Here is a 20,042-nt window from a genome sequence, read left to right on the forward strand (position 1 = left end):
TCTTCTGTTTATCCATCTGTGAGTGAGAGAGCGCACCTACCTTCCCCACAGTCACAGATGCTTAATTAATTCAAAGGGTGAGATTCACCCCTTTGCAGACAGCCAGCGCAGGACCCACTTGCACCCTGCTCCCAGGATTTCAGAGGAACGCGAGCAGCATGCAGATAGCAGCACACGGAGAGGTCACCAAAGTGAAATCCCCGTCTACTCCTCAAGTCAACTGAAGCAGATGCACGCGTTACCGAGCCACTAGAGGAGCATTCCCATCGCTCGGGGGCTACGGCTAAAGCACCGCCACCGTTTCTCGTGTTTACCGGAGCTGGTGCTTCATTTCCCCGGGCTGACCGCTTGTGCTTGCTTGCAATTGCCTGCTGGCATCTGTCACACCTCCTTAAAACCAGGACTTCAAGATTTCTAGGTGCGTGCGATACCAAACACGATCCATCCCGTGTCAGTGCCCTAAAACTCTCCTGTCTTACAGCACTGCTGCCAAAAGCACTAGCTCAAGCTCTGGCTTAACACAGGTGTATGCTTTGTGGATAATAACCCAAGTTTGTTTTATAAGAACACAATATTCACAGGCAAATGCTTCTCTACACATCAACCACTATTTGCTATACTCTACAGGACTATTCAAACATTTTCCTCCAGAGAGCAGATGCCATATGGGTATGTAGGCTCAATTAGCACATGCTGACAGATAGCAAGACGCAAAAAAAATTCAAAGTCTTGGCAAGCTCAAAAAGTTACTGCATCGATTATGTCATATCGCATCTTGTGGTGCCTTAACTTTTGAGGTTTCTGTGCTGCGAGAGGGGAAAAAATAATCCGAGAAGCAACAAGAGAGATTAAAAGGCAAAGATGGAAGGGGCTCCTCAAGGCGGCACCAGGCTGGGAGCGATCAGCAAGCAACGTGGCTCAGACCATCCGGCCAGCTTCCCTTGCCAAGGGTGGGCAAAGGCCCTTCGCGGAGCAGACGTTTTATTACTCACAGATCTCTGATTGCCCAAACTGATCTTAAAGCACTTTGGCATGTCCCAGGGGTCATTAGAGATGACTTCCTCCCCGCATTAATAATGAAACGGCTCTTAACCAAAATTAAAGTGGAGCAGCTTAATAGCATTTTAAAATTGACAGATCTTAGATAGTTAATTTCTTATTCCCCTCTTGCCCATACAATTAGCAATGGGAGAAAACCTCAAGGTTTTCTCTCTTAAGAAGTGCTCAAGAATCTTCAAAACTTCTACAGGAGACGGATAGGAGCAGCCATCCCCTCTGATTAAAGACTTTGACACCTCCTTTGGTGCTGTGCAGGGACTGCACGAGAGCGGACAAAATATACTTCAGCAAAACCAGAAATAATGTCTGGTTTTCCAATTAGAAAACCAATGAGACTGTGAGATGAATGTTCATCCTCTGCTGTTATCACAGATGGACGATTCGCTGCATTCTTTCAGGCTGGGTACGCGGGGGCATGTCTGTGTACCTGCCACCACATCACACAACTTCAGCGCACATCTTGCAGCGAGCACCAGCTGGACATGGCACATGACCCTTCGCCTCCTGGTAAACGACCATCTGTACCTGCAGACACTGCTAGAGACTTGAATAACAAAAAAAAAGCAGAAGAACGGTACTTTCCAAGCCCACCTATGCGGCTGAGAAGCCAGTTTTGATTTTCAGATTAGAGCAGAAGTTTCAATATCTGTAGCTCTCAGGTAAAGCTCTGAGCTCTGCAAAGACTGCTGAGAACAGATTTTTGATAAAGATTTATGCTTTTCAGTCAGTTGGGGTAGAACCGTCGCAACATTCACGGCTGAGGTTGCTGACAGAGCCTTAAACCCTGCTTCTCTGCCCGTGAATTTACGGGGTGGCAGGGGGCAGCCACCAGCTAAACAGGGAGCAGGCGACGGATGCCCTCCACAAGGCAGAGCTTTCCATTTCTGTTTGACTCATCCATCAGGAGCAAGCCACGGGGAACAAAAAGAAACGATGCCAACAGTCTCACTGTGCAAAACCCAAACCTGAGGAGGGCAAGAAAAAAAATCCTGCCTGGTCATCCCGTGCTGCTCTTGCAAGGGCTTGTGAGCAACGTGACATAATAAATATGCATTTGGACTTGCTAATCACCTTATAACGAGAGCAAGGTAGGAGTCTGGGGGTGGGGAAAGGCACAAACAGCCCTGCCTTACAGGCAACACTGCTTGAGCAACCATCACATTCATCTCTGCTCCAAGCAGATGTAGCACCCTTAATTTACCCTGGGTGTACACAATCTCAGCAGTGAAGGATTACAGCGCTGAATTTACATAGAGAACCATCCTCTGAGGGACACCACTCCCCAAGGGCTCAGCAGAGGCCATTTTAGAGGGTGTCGGACCCTTCCCGGTTTCATTTCGATGGCTGTATCTGGACTACAGGTTTCTAGAGAGGCACTTCAAAGCTCCAACAAAGTTCAACGTCCCTGGGCAAAGGGTTTTCAAACTACAAAGCCTCAACTGCTTGTTGACCCAATACTTAAGGGAAATAGGTGGAGACTCGCTGATCAAACAGCAACAGGGAGCAATTCACTGCTCTGCTCTTAAAATCATGCTGCGAACCTCTCTCATACACCTTTATGGACATCAACTCGAGGAAAAGGATTTGAAGACCAGGGAACAGTCTCACATCTGAGGATGGGGACAAATGACCTTTTCCAGCTTTGAAGAAATAGCAAAGGGGAAACATCCTTGGCTGTTTTGAAGGGGAAAAAAAACAAGCTCACAAAAAGAGATAGATTTCTTAGATTAGACAAGCAGAAAAGCATGTTGCAGAGCAGATTTCCAGAGTGTTTTCAGAAACCTGCTGCAAAGCCTGTGGCAAGAACTTCAGCCTTCAATAACGTGCCGGCTGGCAGCCTGCAAGCAAACTTCTGCCGCAGTCCTGTTGCTCTCAGAAACGCCGCTTTTGCCAGCACGTCCCACCACCTGATGCTCAGCACACCCGCATCCCTCCTCCACCGCTGGCCCTGCTGCTTCGCTCGCTCGGACGGAGAAACAGACAAAGAGGGGCACAAAAAGGAGCAGCTGTTTATCCCCGAGCGGTGCCTCCACCTTGATTCACTGCCAGCTCCGTTCCCCCTTCCCACCTCGCCGTGTGCGCCGCACAGATGTTTGACTCTGATGCCTGCTTACTTTCTCCAGAGCCTTGCTGCAGCAGCTGGTCCCCTGAGACAGCCTCGCTTCCCCTGGCTCTCCCTTCTGTTACAGGCAGAAGGATGGCTCGCTGCTCTCCTGCAGGAACGCTACGGCCCTCCAGCTCCCACGTTAACCACAAAAGCCTTGCAAAAGGAAAAGATCTTCTCCCCTTTTCTGTCTCTTTCTTTTCACCCAAGCCCCAGCCTCTTCCCAACGAGCACCACGCCAAATCTGGCTGCTCCGCGAACACCGCACCGATAACATCCACCCACGCGGCAGGGCCCAGGACAACGCTTTCAGCAGATTTCGGTGGCTTCACACCGAGTAAAATTGAACCCAGGCTGAAATTATGACCAGCTTACTTCGGTAAAACAAAAGCTTTGGGGCACTTGGCAAGGAATAGAAGGAGAAATCGCATAGTGCTGTCTACATAGTATAGCAAGACAAGAGGTATTTCACCTCCCTGTGTGAGGCCCAGTCAGAAAGGCCTTCAAACCGTGGTATGCCAGCAATAACATATGTTGATAGGATAATTTTTTTTCCCTTCCCCAAGAGAATACCAACTAAGATGCAGAGAAGGAATGTTGATTTAAGTAGCTCGGCAAAAAAAACCCTTCTGTTCTGAATTAATGGCTTCTGGATAAATGGAACTTCTCCACCAGGTTAAGTTAAATTTAAGCCATGTTCCAAAAATATAAAATTTCTTCAATTTCATTAACATTGAAAAGGAGTCTATCAGAGATGCATTTTCATGACATACACTTCTCAGGCACTATATTTTATATGGATGTAATTATTCCAGCTATTCATCACGGAACTACAAAAATCCAACCTTCAAAAAGTATCATAATGCAAGATTCACTGAATCCAGCTGATATTAAATATCAACAGGGCTCCATTACCAGTTTTTGAATCTGAACACGGTAATATCAGCTATTACTCTTTTATATTAAAGCTGTATCTTTGCAAGAGAATTACTTCCCTTGGCAACAATGGTAAATGTTAACTACCTTGAATATTTCAGTCACATATACATTATGTATAAGATTGTGATCTGCTAAACAATAATGGAGAAAAACAGAAAGCGACAAAAAGATTTGCTTTGTGAAAGATTTCTTTCTGTTCTCAGAGAAAAAGCACACGCTATACAAGAGAAAAATATTTGGAATAACGTGTCAAGTCTTTTTTCCACTGGGACGCAGAAATCCGATTTAGTATTTCTGAAAGAACAGTCGTGCATAGCAAAACAAAGCATTAAAATAAAATGGTTAATGTTATTTGTATGACAGTAATGCCTAAAGACTCCAAGCAACACCGTGGTGAATTATGTAAGGCACTGTGCACGCAAACCAGAAGAGGTCCTTGTCTTTCTGGTGGATTTGAATTGTAAACTCTTCACAGCACAGATAAAGCACAGAGCAGAAACAGTTGGCGTACACAGATCAAAGCAGAGCAAGAAGAGAACCCAGGTTTTCCCAGCTCTTGTTTAAAGCCCTATCCAAAGGTTACACTGCCTCGATCCAGTTGCTTTCAAGCAACATATTGGTGTACTATTCCCACATCCAGGATCACGTGAGCCCACAGAGTTATGCAAAGCCGAACCAGACAACCTGAAGCCTCCAACTCTGTTGCGGACACCTGTGACAAGACCTCACATTGAAGATGGATGCAAATTATAAATCTCATCGCTTTCCCAGAAAGCAATGTAAACCCGCATTAGGATCAGGTTTAAATTACTGTTTACATTGATAACTAAATTGAAAATTACATTGCTTGCATGCATTACACAGGCTAATTCCACATCCCGATTTGCAAATATTTACAAAGCTCTAACTCAGTCATTAAACTAGATACTTACAGATCATTTGGAAGCCACCAGTTTATGTCAACTTCATTTTTTCAGGGAGTGAAATGAGGCATTAATGGGTAGCAAAGCAGCTGAAACTTCCCACCATTTCTTGTTCAGATGCACAAGGCAGGAAGGTGGTTATCGACAGCAAGGCTCAACAGTCTCAACTGTGGTGCCAGCGATGGCAGGTTACGCTGTTGCTGTTTTCTGCTCTCCTTCCCATTCCTGACCATTTTGCCACCCAATCGATCCATTTGTAGCCGAGTTTACCACTTGGCCATCCTAACAGGTATATTGAGGCAACAAAACGAGAAGCAAGGGGGCTACTATAATCAATCCTGCCGCCAAGAAGCTGTCACCCTACGCCCAAACATGTGAGCCCTTACCTGTCTTTATTAGCTTGTATACTGCATGTATACTACTGTATGCTGGTCTAATTCAAGCAAGATACTACTTTTGAAATTGGCAGGTCTGTCTTAATCATCATGATGCCAGAAGGAAGCAATTTAAAGCACCAAGAATGCTGCAGAAGGGCCCACAAATATGTTGCTTTTAGGTATGCCATATCTTTTCCCTCCTGGAGAAGGATTAGATGTCCTCGCTCCCCACAAGTAGTGCTTGACTTTTTACATACTCCATCTAATTTCACCAAGAGCACTCATACTATTCAGCACCAGTATCTGCACTGCAATCTAAAACTTGATAGCTATCATGTAAAACTTTTACGAATATAGATATACTTCAATGTAGATTATAGATAGTCACAGACAGTAACACTTGTTTGTCTATAAACTGATTTTATAAAAGCTATATACACCTATTATGGATTAACATGTTAAAAGGGCTCTTGAAACCCAAAAGGTCAGGAGGTCTTTCACAGGATTGTAGAATTGAACAGATTATTGAATAACAATCACCATTAGCCATTCCTTCTGACATAACCTCCATTTTTTTAGATGCAAAAGCACCTATAATCACTGTAATTTGGTACCAAAAAATAAATTGTTCTACTCATGTCACCAAAGGCTGCGCCACCCCGCAGGCTAAACTTTTACTAGTTGTCTTTAATTGAATCGCTGTAGGCTTGTACAAAGGTGAGTTTTTAAACCCATTTAAACACTTTCCTTAATCTTTGGCCACCTTTTGATAGTAGGGCATGAAGTTAGAGACTGGCAAGCCACACGCACTACTCTGCCTGCACACACTAGTACTGCCATGGTGTCTACCTGAGTTCTCTTTTTCTACTTGTACAAGAAAGGAGCACTTTTGTTCTGAAACAAAAATAATGCAAGTAGGAGATGGACTGCATGAGGACACCCACCCAAACAGTAATTCCTAAGCATCTGGGGAAACACACAGCCCTTGACACAGACATTTATAGGAAACCAGCATCCCTAGTTTGAGTAAGGACAACACGAGCAAACAGTTGAGACTTCTGTTGCACGAAGAGGGCAATGCATTTCATTACCCATCACTTCATTGACATTTTTCCGAGAAATGTTTAAAGGTCTCTGTAAACTCATTTCTGAGGATAAAAACATGAATTTAGGCTCCTCCAAGAACGGTCAGCATAAAACTTACCGCAATGTAAAAGCCAATATTGAAAAATCATTTCAAAAGAGAACCCAAGCCATTTGATGGGCACAACAGAAATAGCACAGAAAAGAACTGTTGACATTTCCTTAGGATTCATGCAGAGCTAAACTTGCAATAGCTATTGATTTTTTGTTTTCTTCACAAGTACGTATACATTATTTAATACCACTGAATAGTTTGTAAACCAACTTTCTTGTGCTTTTGAAATATTGATGCCTTTCAGAAGGTTGAAACCTCTACTGTAAATCTCAATTCCATGTAAAAATCTAAAATAGTGCACCTTAATCTGAACAAAAGCAAAAACTAAGTATTTTTTCATAATTGTCAGGATACCCTTTATGGTTTTTAAAAGCCAGTGTTCAACTGTACTCCACCTCTCCCTACAAATTTCTTTTTCTTTTCCTTGTTCAAAAAGGACTTGTTCCGAAACTTCTTTTCTTGCAAGTTCAGAAGTTTTCACAGTAGGCCAGCAGCCTTTTTAATTTAGCAACATCCCTCCTACTACAGCCAAAAAATCAATTGCTTCAAAGAACAGACCAAGAAAACTCCACATAAACAAGTATCAAATAATCTTCATAGATAAGTGGTCAGCTTACCCTGCAAAGACTAAAAGCCTTTCTTCCATTCACACATCCTAATAGGACCACAGATAATTTTGTTGGAAGGAATTCAATGACATTTTTGTTATTTACACTAAAACAACCCCTAATACTTCAACATAAATATTCATAGCCACCGTGCCAGTCTTCCTTCCCTCCCAGCTGAACACCAAATCATTATTCAGTTGAGATTCACAAGGGACACAACAAATAAAGATCAGAGAGCCAGGGTGAGGAGCTCACAAGCTCTCCAGGGGGTTCACTGTGCAGTCAGGCTCAGGAGCCCCCGAACAGCAGGCTTAGTGCTTGAACGTAAGCATTTGAATGTAAAGACAATCTCTGCCCACTGATACTACAGATCAGCATTTCTCAAGTCTTCTCTATATGTGGTTTGAGAATGGGACAAAGTGGTAAGCCTTGCTCAGCTTCTGCCACATATTCAGCAGCTCTTCTCTTTGTCAAGTCTTTTTTCTCTATGCAGCATCCACTCCTGCTATTTAAGCACTCTGATAGCCCAGGATCAGACAGGTAGGCAGCAACAAATTTACATTAGCATGCACTGGGTTTTGTCACACCTGCAGAAACGGTAGGACTGGGTGCAGTCCTGTTAGTCCTAGCAGCATAAGTCACCTTGATTTCCAGCTTCCACATCCTTCAGAAAACTGTCTCAGTGCTGAAAACATACTAAAATTCTGTGTGCTCTGCTAACACAAACAAGAGAGAAAAGCTTCTGATGTTTTCCATGTGTGCTTTCCACAGGGATTTAACTCAGGCAGGCAGCTACCTATGGGCAAGCCGAGGCACAGAGCACTGAAAGGCAGAACTCAGAGGAGAATGGTTATGTACCTTTACTTAGAGGGATCTCAGGAACTTGAGGGATTCGGTCTTCAGAAGAAGGAAAACGGGACAAGATGAACCAGTTTACCAAACAGCACTCATCAGGGTTGCTTTCTACCTCTTCGATGTTACTCCATCCTGCACAGATACCAGTAGACTGGGGGTAGTTGGGGCACTGCAAAGACAGGATCAAAGTTCAAGGCCCACTGCCTTGCTCCCTGGGGAATCACTCCCACCTCCTTTAGGCCACTCCCTGTAGCAGGATTTCCTGTAGCAGGATTTTGCTCACCTGACCCTGCATTTAACCCTCCAGGCCCTGCCCCTGCAGGGCACAGCAAGCTCTGAACACAGATGAGGTGAAGCACCACAGATGGTCCTGGGCTGAGTCTCACATCCCTCCTTTGACTTTACTCCCCTAACACAAGGCAGAGGCCCTGCCAAGAGGTAGCTGATGAGGCATTTCTTCTAGGGCACCAGCAGGGCACCGCTGTTAGGCCTCACCCAGCTTTCCTCTCCATAAGAGATGCACTAAGCTGATGTGTGCCATGCCTGGCCTGTGCTTAGGTTTTCATATACTTATTAAGCTGTCTAGGGTGATACAGACTGAAGGTTACTGCGTGTAGTGAGTCTGAACACAGGTCTCTAAACTGCACAACTGAAACCTCAGCAGAACTTCATACAAGCTATATTCTGTGCAGCTTTAGCAAACATCCCTTTCTTATCATGCAGCATCAATTAATTTAACCCTGGACTTCCAGACATCACAGCGCAGCCTTCTGCTAGTACATCTACATCTCTACTGACCTGTCTTAACCATCTGTCATTTGCATTATTTATCAAATTGACACCACGCGCAGTGCTCCACCAAAAACATACGGAAAAACAGCCAGGAAAAACTTGCCCAGATGAACTTAGCATCTAAAAGATATAAGGCGCGACACGAGAGGAAAGCCAAGCGTGCCACAGAACATCTTTCAAAAGGCACTGGACAAGACAGAAATTCACTGCCTTTCAATCGATACGCCTAACTGTATTACACTGATAATCTAAGACCTGAAGAGAGGTCAGCGATGCTCACAACGAAGGGATGGCTCCCAGTGGCGATTCCTGCAGCTTTACCAGTTACTGCATCCAGGTTTTGTTCTTGTTTCCTTGCCTGCAATGCCTGACCTTTCTCAGGCTTACTGTCCGGGGCTATCAGTCAACATTTTCTTTTGATGGTTACTGCCAGCAGGAGGCTAGTAACGCACACCAATCTCACGCGTGCCTCGCCTGTTGCCATCCCCACTTCACCCAGATGCCTAAAGGTTGTTTTTAGCAGTAAGACAGCTAAGGAAGTCCGAGCGCAATAAGCTGTAATGCATTTAGATAGCCCCATTTGGCTTAAAGGTGCTTTTACCTCTCTACAGAGCTGCTCTCCAGAAGGCTGTTTTCAAAGGGAAAGTCAGAGCAAAACAAAGCCACACAAAACCCATCTGAAATTTCCACAGATCACAATTAGGATGCTACTGCTCAGAGCCATTTTGTTGTGCTGCAATTCCTCACCAAAAACGTTATTGAACGTGAATAAAACATATAAATTAACTGCTACCAAGAGATACTAAAATATCTATTTATGCAGCTACATACTTCAGTATCTTCTCATTGATAGCAGTTAATCAATACGTTTTATTCTATCTATTCTATCTTCACTACAACATTAACACTTATCTAAATGTTTCTCCCAACTCAGAGGTAATTCATCCAAAAAGCTAATTCTACGCTTATTTAAGAACAACTTCATAGAGCTTACGGCTGACTTATCTGCGTAGACAAGCACATAGGTAGATAGGGATGCACACTTTAAAAACACTCTATTAGTATAAGTTATTTTAATTTCTGCAACTTGAAAAGCAACTACGTTTTTAAACTCTGTGCATTTAAGCAAACTGACTGCATGCTGATCTACTGGACCAGGCTGAGTTTCAAGCACTACTTCAAAACTTATTTGCATGGATAAATACAAACTGCTACGTGTTTGCATCTCAACAGGTGCGACTTCAGTTCTTTAAAGACTAAAAAGTCCTTATTTTGGCATATTTTAAGAGTTATGTGCTCCAGGTACTTACTTGTAGGTGTGTGGAAGTAGACTCATTGCTGGGATCTGCTCTAACAAAGCCCCACAAAGCAACAGCACCAAACTGCAGAAGCCCAAACCTCTGCACAGAGCCAAGAGCTTGTGACCTCCTCCAGGTGAAGCAATTCAACCATCCGAGCTAAGCTGCCCCTCTTCCCCAGCTATACCTTGTCTACCAGCTGCTGTAAATGTGTTTTTAAACAATGTGAAAACTCTTTGCTAGGCAACAGACAAGCTGCAGACTTTGTTTCTTTTAAATGCACTAATAATCCATTATTTTTACAGAACTGTTTCTTTCTTAGGTGCTCTGGAAAATACAGGACAGGCTTAAATACAGGCTACGTTTTTCAGAAGCCTTAACACCTCTTTTATTTTAACCTTTATTATTATTTTTTTTTTTTTTTTGCCCCAAGTGTTTTCAGGTCTTCTGAGTCATTTAATGCTTTATTGAGAGAGCAGAGGCGGGGACAAAGAAGTCATCGTGGCTGCTAGGACCTTGTAGCGAAATGAGAATCTCAGTTCCTATTACAATTCCTATTATTTCTTTTCTGGGTGAAGGAAAACAGAAAACTATAAATCTCTAAGGTCTCAAACTCCAGCCAAAAAAATGCCTCATTGCAACAAAGTCCCTAGGAAACCAGTCCTTATGGAAACAGAGAGTTACAACAAAAGGATGGCAAAAAGAGAAAGGTGTCCTGTATGTGAAAGTGGAGAATGTGAGAGATTCAACCAGCCCAGAAAAACGATTATGGAGAGGCAAGACTGGTCACTGCTGTAAGCAGGCCACTAAACTTATGATAATTGTTGATGAAGGTGCTCACCCTGAGTTTCCTGTGCTTCCTGCCTCAGCACCTCTGGCTGATTCCACTTGCTGCTGGTTCTCAAACCTCTGCCAACAGATTTTCAACAGTGATGCGCAGAACAGGGACAGATTTGTTTGTTCTTGAAGTACGCCAACACCAAGCAGGTCTAGAAGATAATCTGAGCCACACTTTGAGCCCCTTGCTAGTTGGGCTACTGAGAAAGTGAACTGCATATCATTCCCAAAGCACTTGCAGATAAACTGTAAAGTAATTAATATCAGAATTATTGATGCACAGCAAATATTTTGCGAAGAATTTATCTGAAACTCTGTCACCACTTTACACTTTACTGCATTGATTTATAAATCATTGAACAAACAGTGGCATGTCCAATAAATAGTTTATAAATGTTTGCCAACAATTTATCTTACATAATATGATATAAATACACTGCAAATACTGAGCATGCTATTTATAAATTACAACCTGCATATCATTAGCTACGGTTTAGAGAACCCCTTCATTCTTTTGCCTAATAAAAGGAACTTAAAAAGGAATTTAGTCCCACAGTTGGGGTGCTGCAATATGAAACACAAATCTCTCACGTGTAGGCTCCTCTACCTAAGTTTAAGAGGAAAAAAGCTCCCTGACATTGCTCAGAGTGTTTCAGGGATGGCACTGCTTTCTTTTTAACACAATACTAGCTACTGAAATTCCTATTTCCAATGCTTCTTACAGCCCATACTCTATTTGTGTACTCTTTTGTACATCTGTACCCATCTGCTTTTCCTGGAGTGATCCCCAGAGAAAAAGTTCTTTGGACAAGGACTTTTTCTTCCGTTCTTTATAGCAGCCAGGATTACAGACCCTGCATCCAGCACTGGGTCACGTGCAGGGTAAACACCACTATGAACTCAAACAGGTCACTAAAACGTTGGGAAATTCTCAAGTAAGGTGCCAGGCAGCCAGAAAAGGAAGGCTGTGAGCAAACAGATGTAATTTGGAAGTTACCTGTGTTCACCAGGAGGCTGACCCAGATGACCTCCAGAGGACCTTTCCATCCCAAATTTTCCTGCTGTTCTGTGATTTAATTTGCCCAGTCTTCTTGCTTTTAATAAAAAAAATGTCCATATGCAGTCAAGTCCTATCTTTCCCTGAAAATTCAGCCTGAATAAACAAGCAAGTCACAAGATGGTGACATAAAATCTATTTTGTTCTAAACTATTGGGGTATGCTTTTTTTTTTTTTTTTCTTCCCCAGCAAAACACTACCACTGCTGCTTATGATAGCTGCCTTCTGTTTCAACTCTAAATCCCAAGAGGACTTTGGAAGAAAATGCTTTCTTTTTCCTGCTTCATCAGCCTATCAAGATCCTCTAGTTCCTGCTGTTCTGAGAACACACTTTTAGCAAATAAGAGTGCTTCAGATCACTGGGGAGTCCGAAGTGCTGATTGAAAGTCACGAGCAACCATAGTTTTTACGTTATCACATTGATTTTGCTTGCCTTTTAAATACGCAAAATATCACTGGGGGGTATCGCTGGCAGGGAAGGGGGGAAGACATGAAGGGATTTTCAGGCTTTATTATTTATTTCTGTTTCAGTTGCACCAGAAATTGTCATTGAGAACATGGCTGCACTAGTGCAAAACGCTGGGCATGAGAGGCAGGCTCCGCACCGAAAAGCCTTTGATTGAAATGAGACATGCCAACATCTAGGAAGAGGAAGGAAAAAAAAAAAAAAAAAGGAAATTGGTATTCTCAAGGTCTTGTGGCAAAGCAGTAACAGAGTCAGCATCGCCTGACCCCACATGGTTAAGGCAGCAGCCCCCCTGGAGCCCCTGCAGCCGCTGATGCTATGAGCTGTCTTAAAAGCCATTGCTTCACCAAGGGCAAGGCCAGTTGTTCTCTCCATAGTGTCCACAGGAATGCAACAGGAATAAGACCTACTACCTGGCCAGCTGGCAGCTGATCATCTGCATCTTGCCTCCGTGAGAGGCAGTAACTCCTCACTTACTCAAGGCTGCCTTGCAGATGCACAATGGTTCAGCTACTACTGAGTATGGAATGACTCTCTTCCTTTTCTGCCCAATTTTGGATACTTCCTAGAGGAAAAAAAAATACAAAAATTACTTAGAGAAGCAAGAATGCATTTAACAGCTTATTTGTACCTACTTCAGAAAGCTTGTCTTACCTGTAGATCAATCACGCAACAAAAATAAGAAATTAATAAGTATGTAGCTTGCTTGATTTTTAAAGTTGCCTAAATAATTGCCTAGGGCGATGTATCACGTCACTGAAGCTCACCGTGTCTTTGAAGCGAGCAGATCATGTTCACGCCCATCTCTGCAGTTCATTGAAGACCTCCGAAGCGCTGAGTTAGCACTGGGGGGCTGCTTGGCTCTGACATTGTGGGAGAGAAACCTGGGATCTGCCTGCCTCGAACGTAGTTTTATTTTTGCCTCACTAGAATGTCTTAGCACAGTAATGACAAAGGTGTAATGTATCCCCTGACTCCAGTAATGACTGATATAATTCTCTTCTGTAGACTAATTTACTCTAACCTGCCTACATATTATTAAAATGCCAGCCACCAGGGCATCAAAGCAAACAATGGGCATTAAGCACCAGTGAAATAACTGCACTAGAAGCAAATGAGGGAACATTTGCTTCTGCAACTCCACCAGTGCCCCCAGACCTTGGTGACAGAAGCGCTGTGTTTGTGGCTTTCCTCATTTTGCATTTGTCCTCTCTGTATTTCTATTTTAACTTTTTTACCTGTACGGCGTTAGGGTGGCTGGAGTTTTAAAGAAACGGTTGGGTTATTCTTATTTGTTAATTACACTTGCTACAGTAAGGATAATCAAATCTCATCTTTCCAGTGATGAGCAGAACTCTATGGTGATCAAGAAGAACATTTGCTGCTCTCGTAGGGCACTGGGGAACACCTGGAAATCTGCAATTTCTGGGGAGCGAGATTAAAACCTCTCCTCTAACAAGCCCAAACTCCACAAAGTCTGTCTAAGACTTCTTTATTGCTATCACTGCTATGTGGAAGGCATTCCAATGCTTGTGTGTGGGCAATAATATCAGACAGGTCATTTCTTTTTCTAAATTAAAGGCAAGATTCCAGCTTGACCGACCTATGGCCTTATCAACCCCCTTCTCCTCTGTATAGGTTTAAAAAACTGAATTTAAAGGAATCCAATTGCTGGAACCTCCTAAAAAATAATTCCCTTCACTCTAATACTTTAGAAACTCAAACCATCATGATGCTTAAAAATATGTATAAAAGCACTAGATTTCCCACATACAACGTGGCAAATTCCTTCAGGGACTTTTTCCAATGGGGAGTCACGACAAAATTGTGTGTATCAATCTTCAGAACATTTCCAATTCATTATGGGAAACAGCAGCTTATTCAAAAAGATTTCTAAATCTCAGGGCAAATATTGCCGGCCTTGGAAATAGTTCCAAACAGCAGATTGCTTTTATAGGCTCTTCTTCCTTGGTTGCAGCTCCTACCCACAGCATTACCAGCACGGTGTAATTTCAGTGCCCTACTGACATTTGCAAGGCAATTATTAGCAGGAGAGACAGGTAGCAGTCAATTTTTTCCCAAAGCCTTCCAGAACCTGTTATTTGGTCGCATCAGTTGTTGTCTTTTGCAAAGCACAAAGTTCAACAGCTTTGGTCTGAAGGTCAGGCTGATTTTTTTTTTTTCTAGCTTGCCTGGATATTGCACAGCCGTGAGCTCTTGCAGCAAGCCTGCAGCTTTCTTTGGGAGCTCTGCGACTCTCAGCGCTCAGACACAGCGCAATGACCATAAAGATGCCATCATAAGCAAACATTCGGTAACGAGATCTCTTCAGTAAGACTACTTGGTGCTTGCTAGGAGAGGAATCATTAGGGATACCGCAAAAGATTATTATTTCTTGGGCCTTACCTGGGTATCTGGTGAGCTGTTCCATTCTCCCTTTCAGAGCACAGCCACTTCCCTCCAAACAACTGGATGAAGAGGAGTGGAAAGACCTTCCCTAAGAAGAGTGCAGGCATATTTTTAAGCTGAAGGTGTAATATAATCATGATTCCAGGAACTGACACTTGAAAAACAAAAAACAAATATGAAACCCGTAAAAAAAGACTAGAGCCGAACATGTTACAATTCTGGCTTTTTCCAAACCTAGGTTTTATCAAATTTCTTCGGTTGTAATTGCAGCCACGGTAGACACAATTTCTGTTACATCTTAAGTCCCAGATAGGTTTGTATAGAGCCCTTTTAGTTTGATCACTACAACCACCTAATTAACACTAGTTCAGGTAGCTCGGTACATGCTGCCATGACATCGTGCTTTGATCCAAAGCAACCCACCGCATGAACACTCAGCTCTTTGTGACCTTTAGCACTTAGGTAAGGCATAGCTTTATGCCTCCAACACATTCTTAGAACATGACCTCCTAAATCATCAAGAATATACCAAAGAAAGTTGTAGGCTTCTTGCCCAAACTGGCATCAGTTTTTAAACAGCAGAAAACATTTACAGGCAGAAAGACATGAATTCAACCAGGAGCCTGTGCTCGCAGTGACGACCCTTGTAACAAAACCACTACCGTTCTCATCTCCTAGGAGCACGGGAATGCCACTAGGCTTTTGATGCTCACTGAAATGTATTCTACTGCTGATCCAGAGCCCACAGGAATCAATGGGAGAGAGAGCAGGCGCTTCCATTTTCAGCTTAATAGGCTGTGGGTCAATGTTTTAAACTCAATTTGAAGAAGCCTAGTGTTTCAAGCGTCTTTTGCCCTGTCTGTAGCAGTGCTAAAGCTGACAGATATCACAATGTCTAATGCAGCTGGTTGTAAACTCATCACCTAGCCTTTCACTCCATTTTCTTTTCATTTCCTGTCTAACACTTAATTCTAAATACATTACCTTCGATGCAGCCAGTTGACTTTGCACGTCCATGTTTCCCTGCAAGCTGCCTAGCATACAGAATGCATACATCCATACATATTCTTCCTTTCCTTTCAGAGAAAAATACATAAGTTTTTCAGGTGAGAAATGCAGAAGACAATATCAAGTTGTGAACGTGATACAAGCATCAGCACTTCCAGAAATTCATGCATCAAACCCTTACCTTGTGGCCAAGTGTATACCCCCAATAAAGTACCTGAAACAATCAAGGAATTCTAATGCCCATTGTTGTATTATTCACCCTCCACTTAAAAGCATTATCTTCTAATGTAGCTTCACCACAGGCTTTGTATCTGAAAAACCTGACTTCTGATACAAGAAGAAAAAACGTTTAGTAAAACCAGAAGGCTTGTCCCACTCCTTTTTCCCCTCCTGCAGGATCATATACGTGTTTTTATAAAATCACCTCAAAACCTTTTTTTAGACAGGCCCAATACATTGAGCTTCTTTGGACTCAACTTTTCCAAACCTCAAACAATTCCTTTAGCTGTAAGAAGAGGTGAAACAGGACCGAGCGTTGTTCCCTTAGGCCACTGAGTCACCGTGTCACACAACCAGAGAAATCATTCAAACAGTAGCTTGGCTGTGGTGTCCCAACCACAAAATAATATGTTTATTTTTTTTCCACCACTTTTTTTTTTTGTTGTTGTCATTTTATTGATAAAAACTACACAAAAACTAACTGATCATAATAATTAATTAAAAAAACAAAAAACAATGTTACACATTCTCCTGTGTTTTAGAAATTGTGTCAGCCAGTGAGTTTCACCAAAACACTCTTGCTTTTAAAGATTTTCCTTCTGATCCACTTCAAGCACATCACTTCCATTTTGGTTCCCAAATGTCCATTAATTTTGCTTACGGCACCGCTGGACTGTAAATATGAGAGTCGATACACCATTTGCATGTTTTCCCCTTTTTTTAGAGCCCGAAAAGTAATTATAGTGTCAACAATGAAGCACAATGAAGATAGTAAAAATCAAAAGCACCCTCCATAGTGTACAGCCTGTCTCTTAAATGTACATGCACCCAAGTTTCTTTGTTTCTGCTGCATCAATTGCCAATGTCCTTTTGGTTCAACATAAGCTTTAATGCCCATGTCTGGTTTGAAATACTAGCGCTTGACCACTAAAAAAAAAAAAAAAGAAAGAAAAGAAAAGAAAAAAGAAAATAGATATCTTTCATTTGTTTAAAAAGAACAAAAATATTAAACAGATCTTTGAAGAGTAATAAACACTTAATAAGGAATCATGGCTGACCCATCCCACCCAACCCCTTGCCCTTCCCAGCCCCTTTATTTTTTACCTGTGGTTCTCCTTCCCTGGAACCGTGCAATGTAGAAAAATCAAATATACAAACAAAACTCTTAATCCATCCCTTTATGTAGCTAGAGTGAAATCTATTTTTTTTTAATAAGAACTCGACAATCTCTCTTTAATATTTACATTGAGGAATTTGTTTGAAAGTTTAAAGCAAAGAAAATCCTGAAGTTCTCAGTGTGTACTGCACGACAGCATTTCCACAGTCTGCGGAGTCTGCTTTATCCCCTTCCCTTTGTCTGTGTTGGAACATTTGTAACTGGAATGGTAGATTTTAGCTTCTTGCCCTGGTCTCTTCTGAGATGAAAGGTCCCTCAAAAGAACTCCCCACTCCGCCCCCTGAAGAAGTCGCCTCCGTCATTAGTTTGGTATTCTCTCAATGTAAATGGCTGGAGCAGCCGAACGCGCGATCGTAGCTATGAAGCTGTGGTCTCGACTGAGTTCCAGGTTGGTCGTCTCAGCCTGCTCCCGGGACATGGTGTCGTACCCCTTATTTACATGGAGAGGCTTGTGGGCTTGGCAGTATCCGATCACCGGTTGGTCGTAACTGTAATAGGGTAAAGTCTTCATGTGGTGAGGAACCTGCACGAGAGAAGAGACCGAGAAAGAGAAACGTGTCAGCAGTGCATTTAGCCATGCATTTCTTCAGCTCGTATCGCAGCATAGCCTCAAACACCCTCGCAGGAAGACAAACCTTTGATGCTTCTAGGTTGTATGCAGCACCTGCAGTTCTCTCTTCAACAGGACTACTTAAATTTGTCTTAGTTGGTGGGTCCCCACTTGTGCACGGATGTTACATCTGCTGAAAGCCTACGCAATGCACCACCTGGCTAGGAAGGGTAAACTGGAAGCTGCTGGTAAGCCAAACCTTTAAAACCAACCCTTCTTCCAGTGCCTAGAAAGGGGCTGAGCATTTCTGCAAAAGCCAGCCCAGCGTGAGCATGTCAAAGGACTCGAAATGCTGACGGCCAGCACGTGTAGCTGGTGTTAACGGCATGGAGGTGCCACAGCTGGATGTCAGGAAAAGGTTCTTCACGAGGAGGGTGGCTGGGCACTGGGCAGCCTCCCTAGGGCAGCAGTCATGGCCCCGAGCCTGCCAGAGTTTAAGAATCCTTTGGACAATGCTCTCAGACACATGGTCTCATTTTTGGGTGGTCCTATGAGGACCTGCAAGTTGGACTCACAGATCCCTGTGGGTCCCATCCATCCCAGGGTATTCTACAATTCCAGCTTTCAGCACTGCTGGACCACACGTTTATTCCTCCTACGACAAAGCAGCTTGCCCAAGGTCATGATTTCGTGGGTTCCTTATCTTACCAACCTCACCAAGAGCCTCAAAGAGCCTTTATGGATGCTTGCTGGAGCTGAGCAGATCCACACCTTGTAAAAATGTACTGGAAAAGTCTACAAGAACTATCCTGATTTTATTTTTTCTAATGTAAATACAAAAATTCCAAATTTCCCCCCCCCTTTCCTATTTTTCATAAACGTCCTATGTTTGCAAATGTTAATCCTACAAGTAAGTATGATTTATGGCACATTAGACACAAATCTTTGCAGATAATTTTATCATCTGCAAGAGATGAGCTGATCGTGTAGAAGGAAATGTGCTCTTAGGAAAAAAAATCACACACTGCAGGAGATACAGGCAAGAGTTTATTCTAACACAGCTAGAAAACCTGAGCTCATTATAGCAGGAGGTTGCCTACATATAATTCAATCTTGTAACAAATGCCTCTTTATTTTCCACGCTGAACTTTAAGCGAAGACTACAGCACTAATTTATCACAAATGTTCATTGCAAGGTGCACATCATTCAAACAGGTACAAAAAAAGCAAAAGGCATTAAGAACAATTATAAGTTCTGCAGGGCGAGAGTTCCTCTTGCATTTGGATCTGATAAGCAGCAAGAATCCTCCCCCCATTTCTCTGCAGAACGCTGGAGAGCTTCCAAAACTCTTCCACTAGCTGGAGCTCGGCTGAAAACGTCATTTTACGTGACAGTTGAATGGCAAGCATGCAGAAGACAAGCTGCTCGGCAGAATTTGATGGGACAACTGTATTCACTTGTGGATCAAATTCAGCCCTAGTGCAAGAAACTCTTACCTCCCTTTGGATACAGTAATATCTGTGCCAATTTGTATCAGGGCTGGAATTTGTCCTCAGCCTTTAAGGCAGCTCTTTATGGTTCTATAAAAGCCAAGGACTGTTTGTGTTCTGGAGAGTTGAGAGATTGAGGTCTTGGCTTTACAGCAATAATACACAGTACATTAACCACCTGAGTCCTGCGTGCAGCGCTGTTTGCTTGTTTTCTCCCCTTCTCCAAACAGGAGTCAGAGGGATCAGGATCTCAACAGCATCCCTGAGCGGTGGAAAAACTCGTATCCTTTCTAGCTGGGTTGGTTGAAGAGAACCTCTCAATTGTTTTCACTTAATAAGTCATCTTTGTTATGTCTGAGGTCACATTAATAGAGGTTGGTGTGCCTCATATGTGTAGGAAAGGTGGATAGTCTTTATTAGTGTAAAAAAATAATAATTAGGTGTATCAGGCTATTCTTGAGCTTAGGGTTGCAGGTTTATCTGGAGAAAGTGTTTCAAGACGAAGGAAGCCCAGCTATGGATGTGCACCTCCCTGTTCTCAGGCATGGCCCTTCTACTGATCTTTTTCTCCCTCTTTTAGGTCCTAGATCTCATCAAGGGAATTTAAGAGAATCATGTCAAAAACCTGCCAGAAGCATCATCCTTGAGCTACCTCCAGTGAGGAGTAAATGAAGA

General features: G+C 42.9%; 1 protein-coding gene across 20 annotated transcripts in view; it reads right to left on the minus strand.

Annotated features, from left to right (window-relative positions):
- Nucleotides 1-11,109: 11,109 nt before the first annotated feature.
- Nucleotides 11,110-20,042, minus strand: part of LRRTM4 (leucine rich repeat transmembrane neuronal 4) — a 284,146-nt gene continuing 275,213 nt past the window's right edge. For 15 of the 20 annotated variants that reach the window (XM_066983265.1, XM_066983262.1, XM_066983263.1 and 12 more), the window contains one exon: nt 16,547-17,849. In XM_066983265.1, the coding sequence (XP_066839366.1) occupies nt 17,628-17,849 (222 nt within the window). In that variant the 3' untranslated portion in view covers nt 16,547-17,627. Of the gene's footprint in view, nt 12,689-12,726; nt 13,079-14,919; nt 15,011-15,906; nt 15,999-16,546; nt 17,850-20,042 lie in introns of those variants that run through there. The other 5 variants (XR_010826614.1, XR_007157409.2, XR_010826615.1 and 2 more) reach the window with 5 other exon arrangements.

This window comes from Anser cygnoides, chromosome 26 (assembly GCF_040182565.1).
Source record: "Anser cygnoides isolate HZ-2024a breed goose chromosome 26, Taihu_goose_T2T_genome, whole genome shotgun sequence".
Lineage (NCBI taxonomy): Eukaryota > Metazoa > Chordata > Aves > Anseriformes > Anatidae > Anser > Anser cygnoides.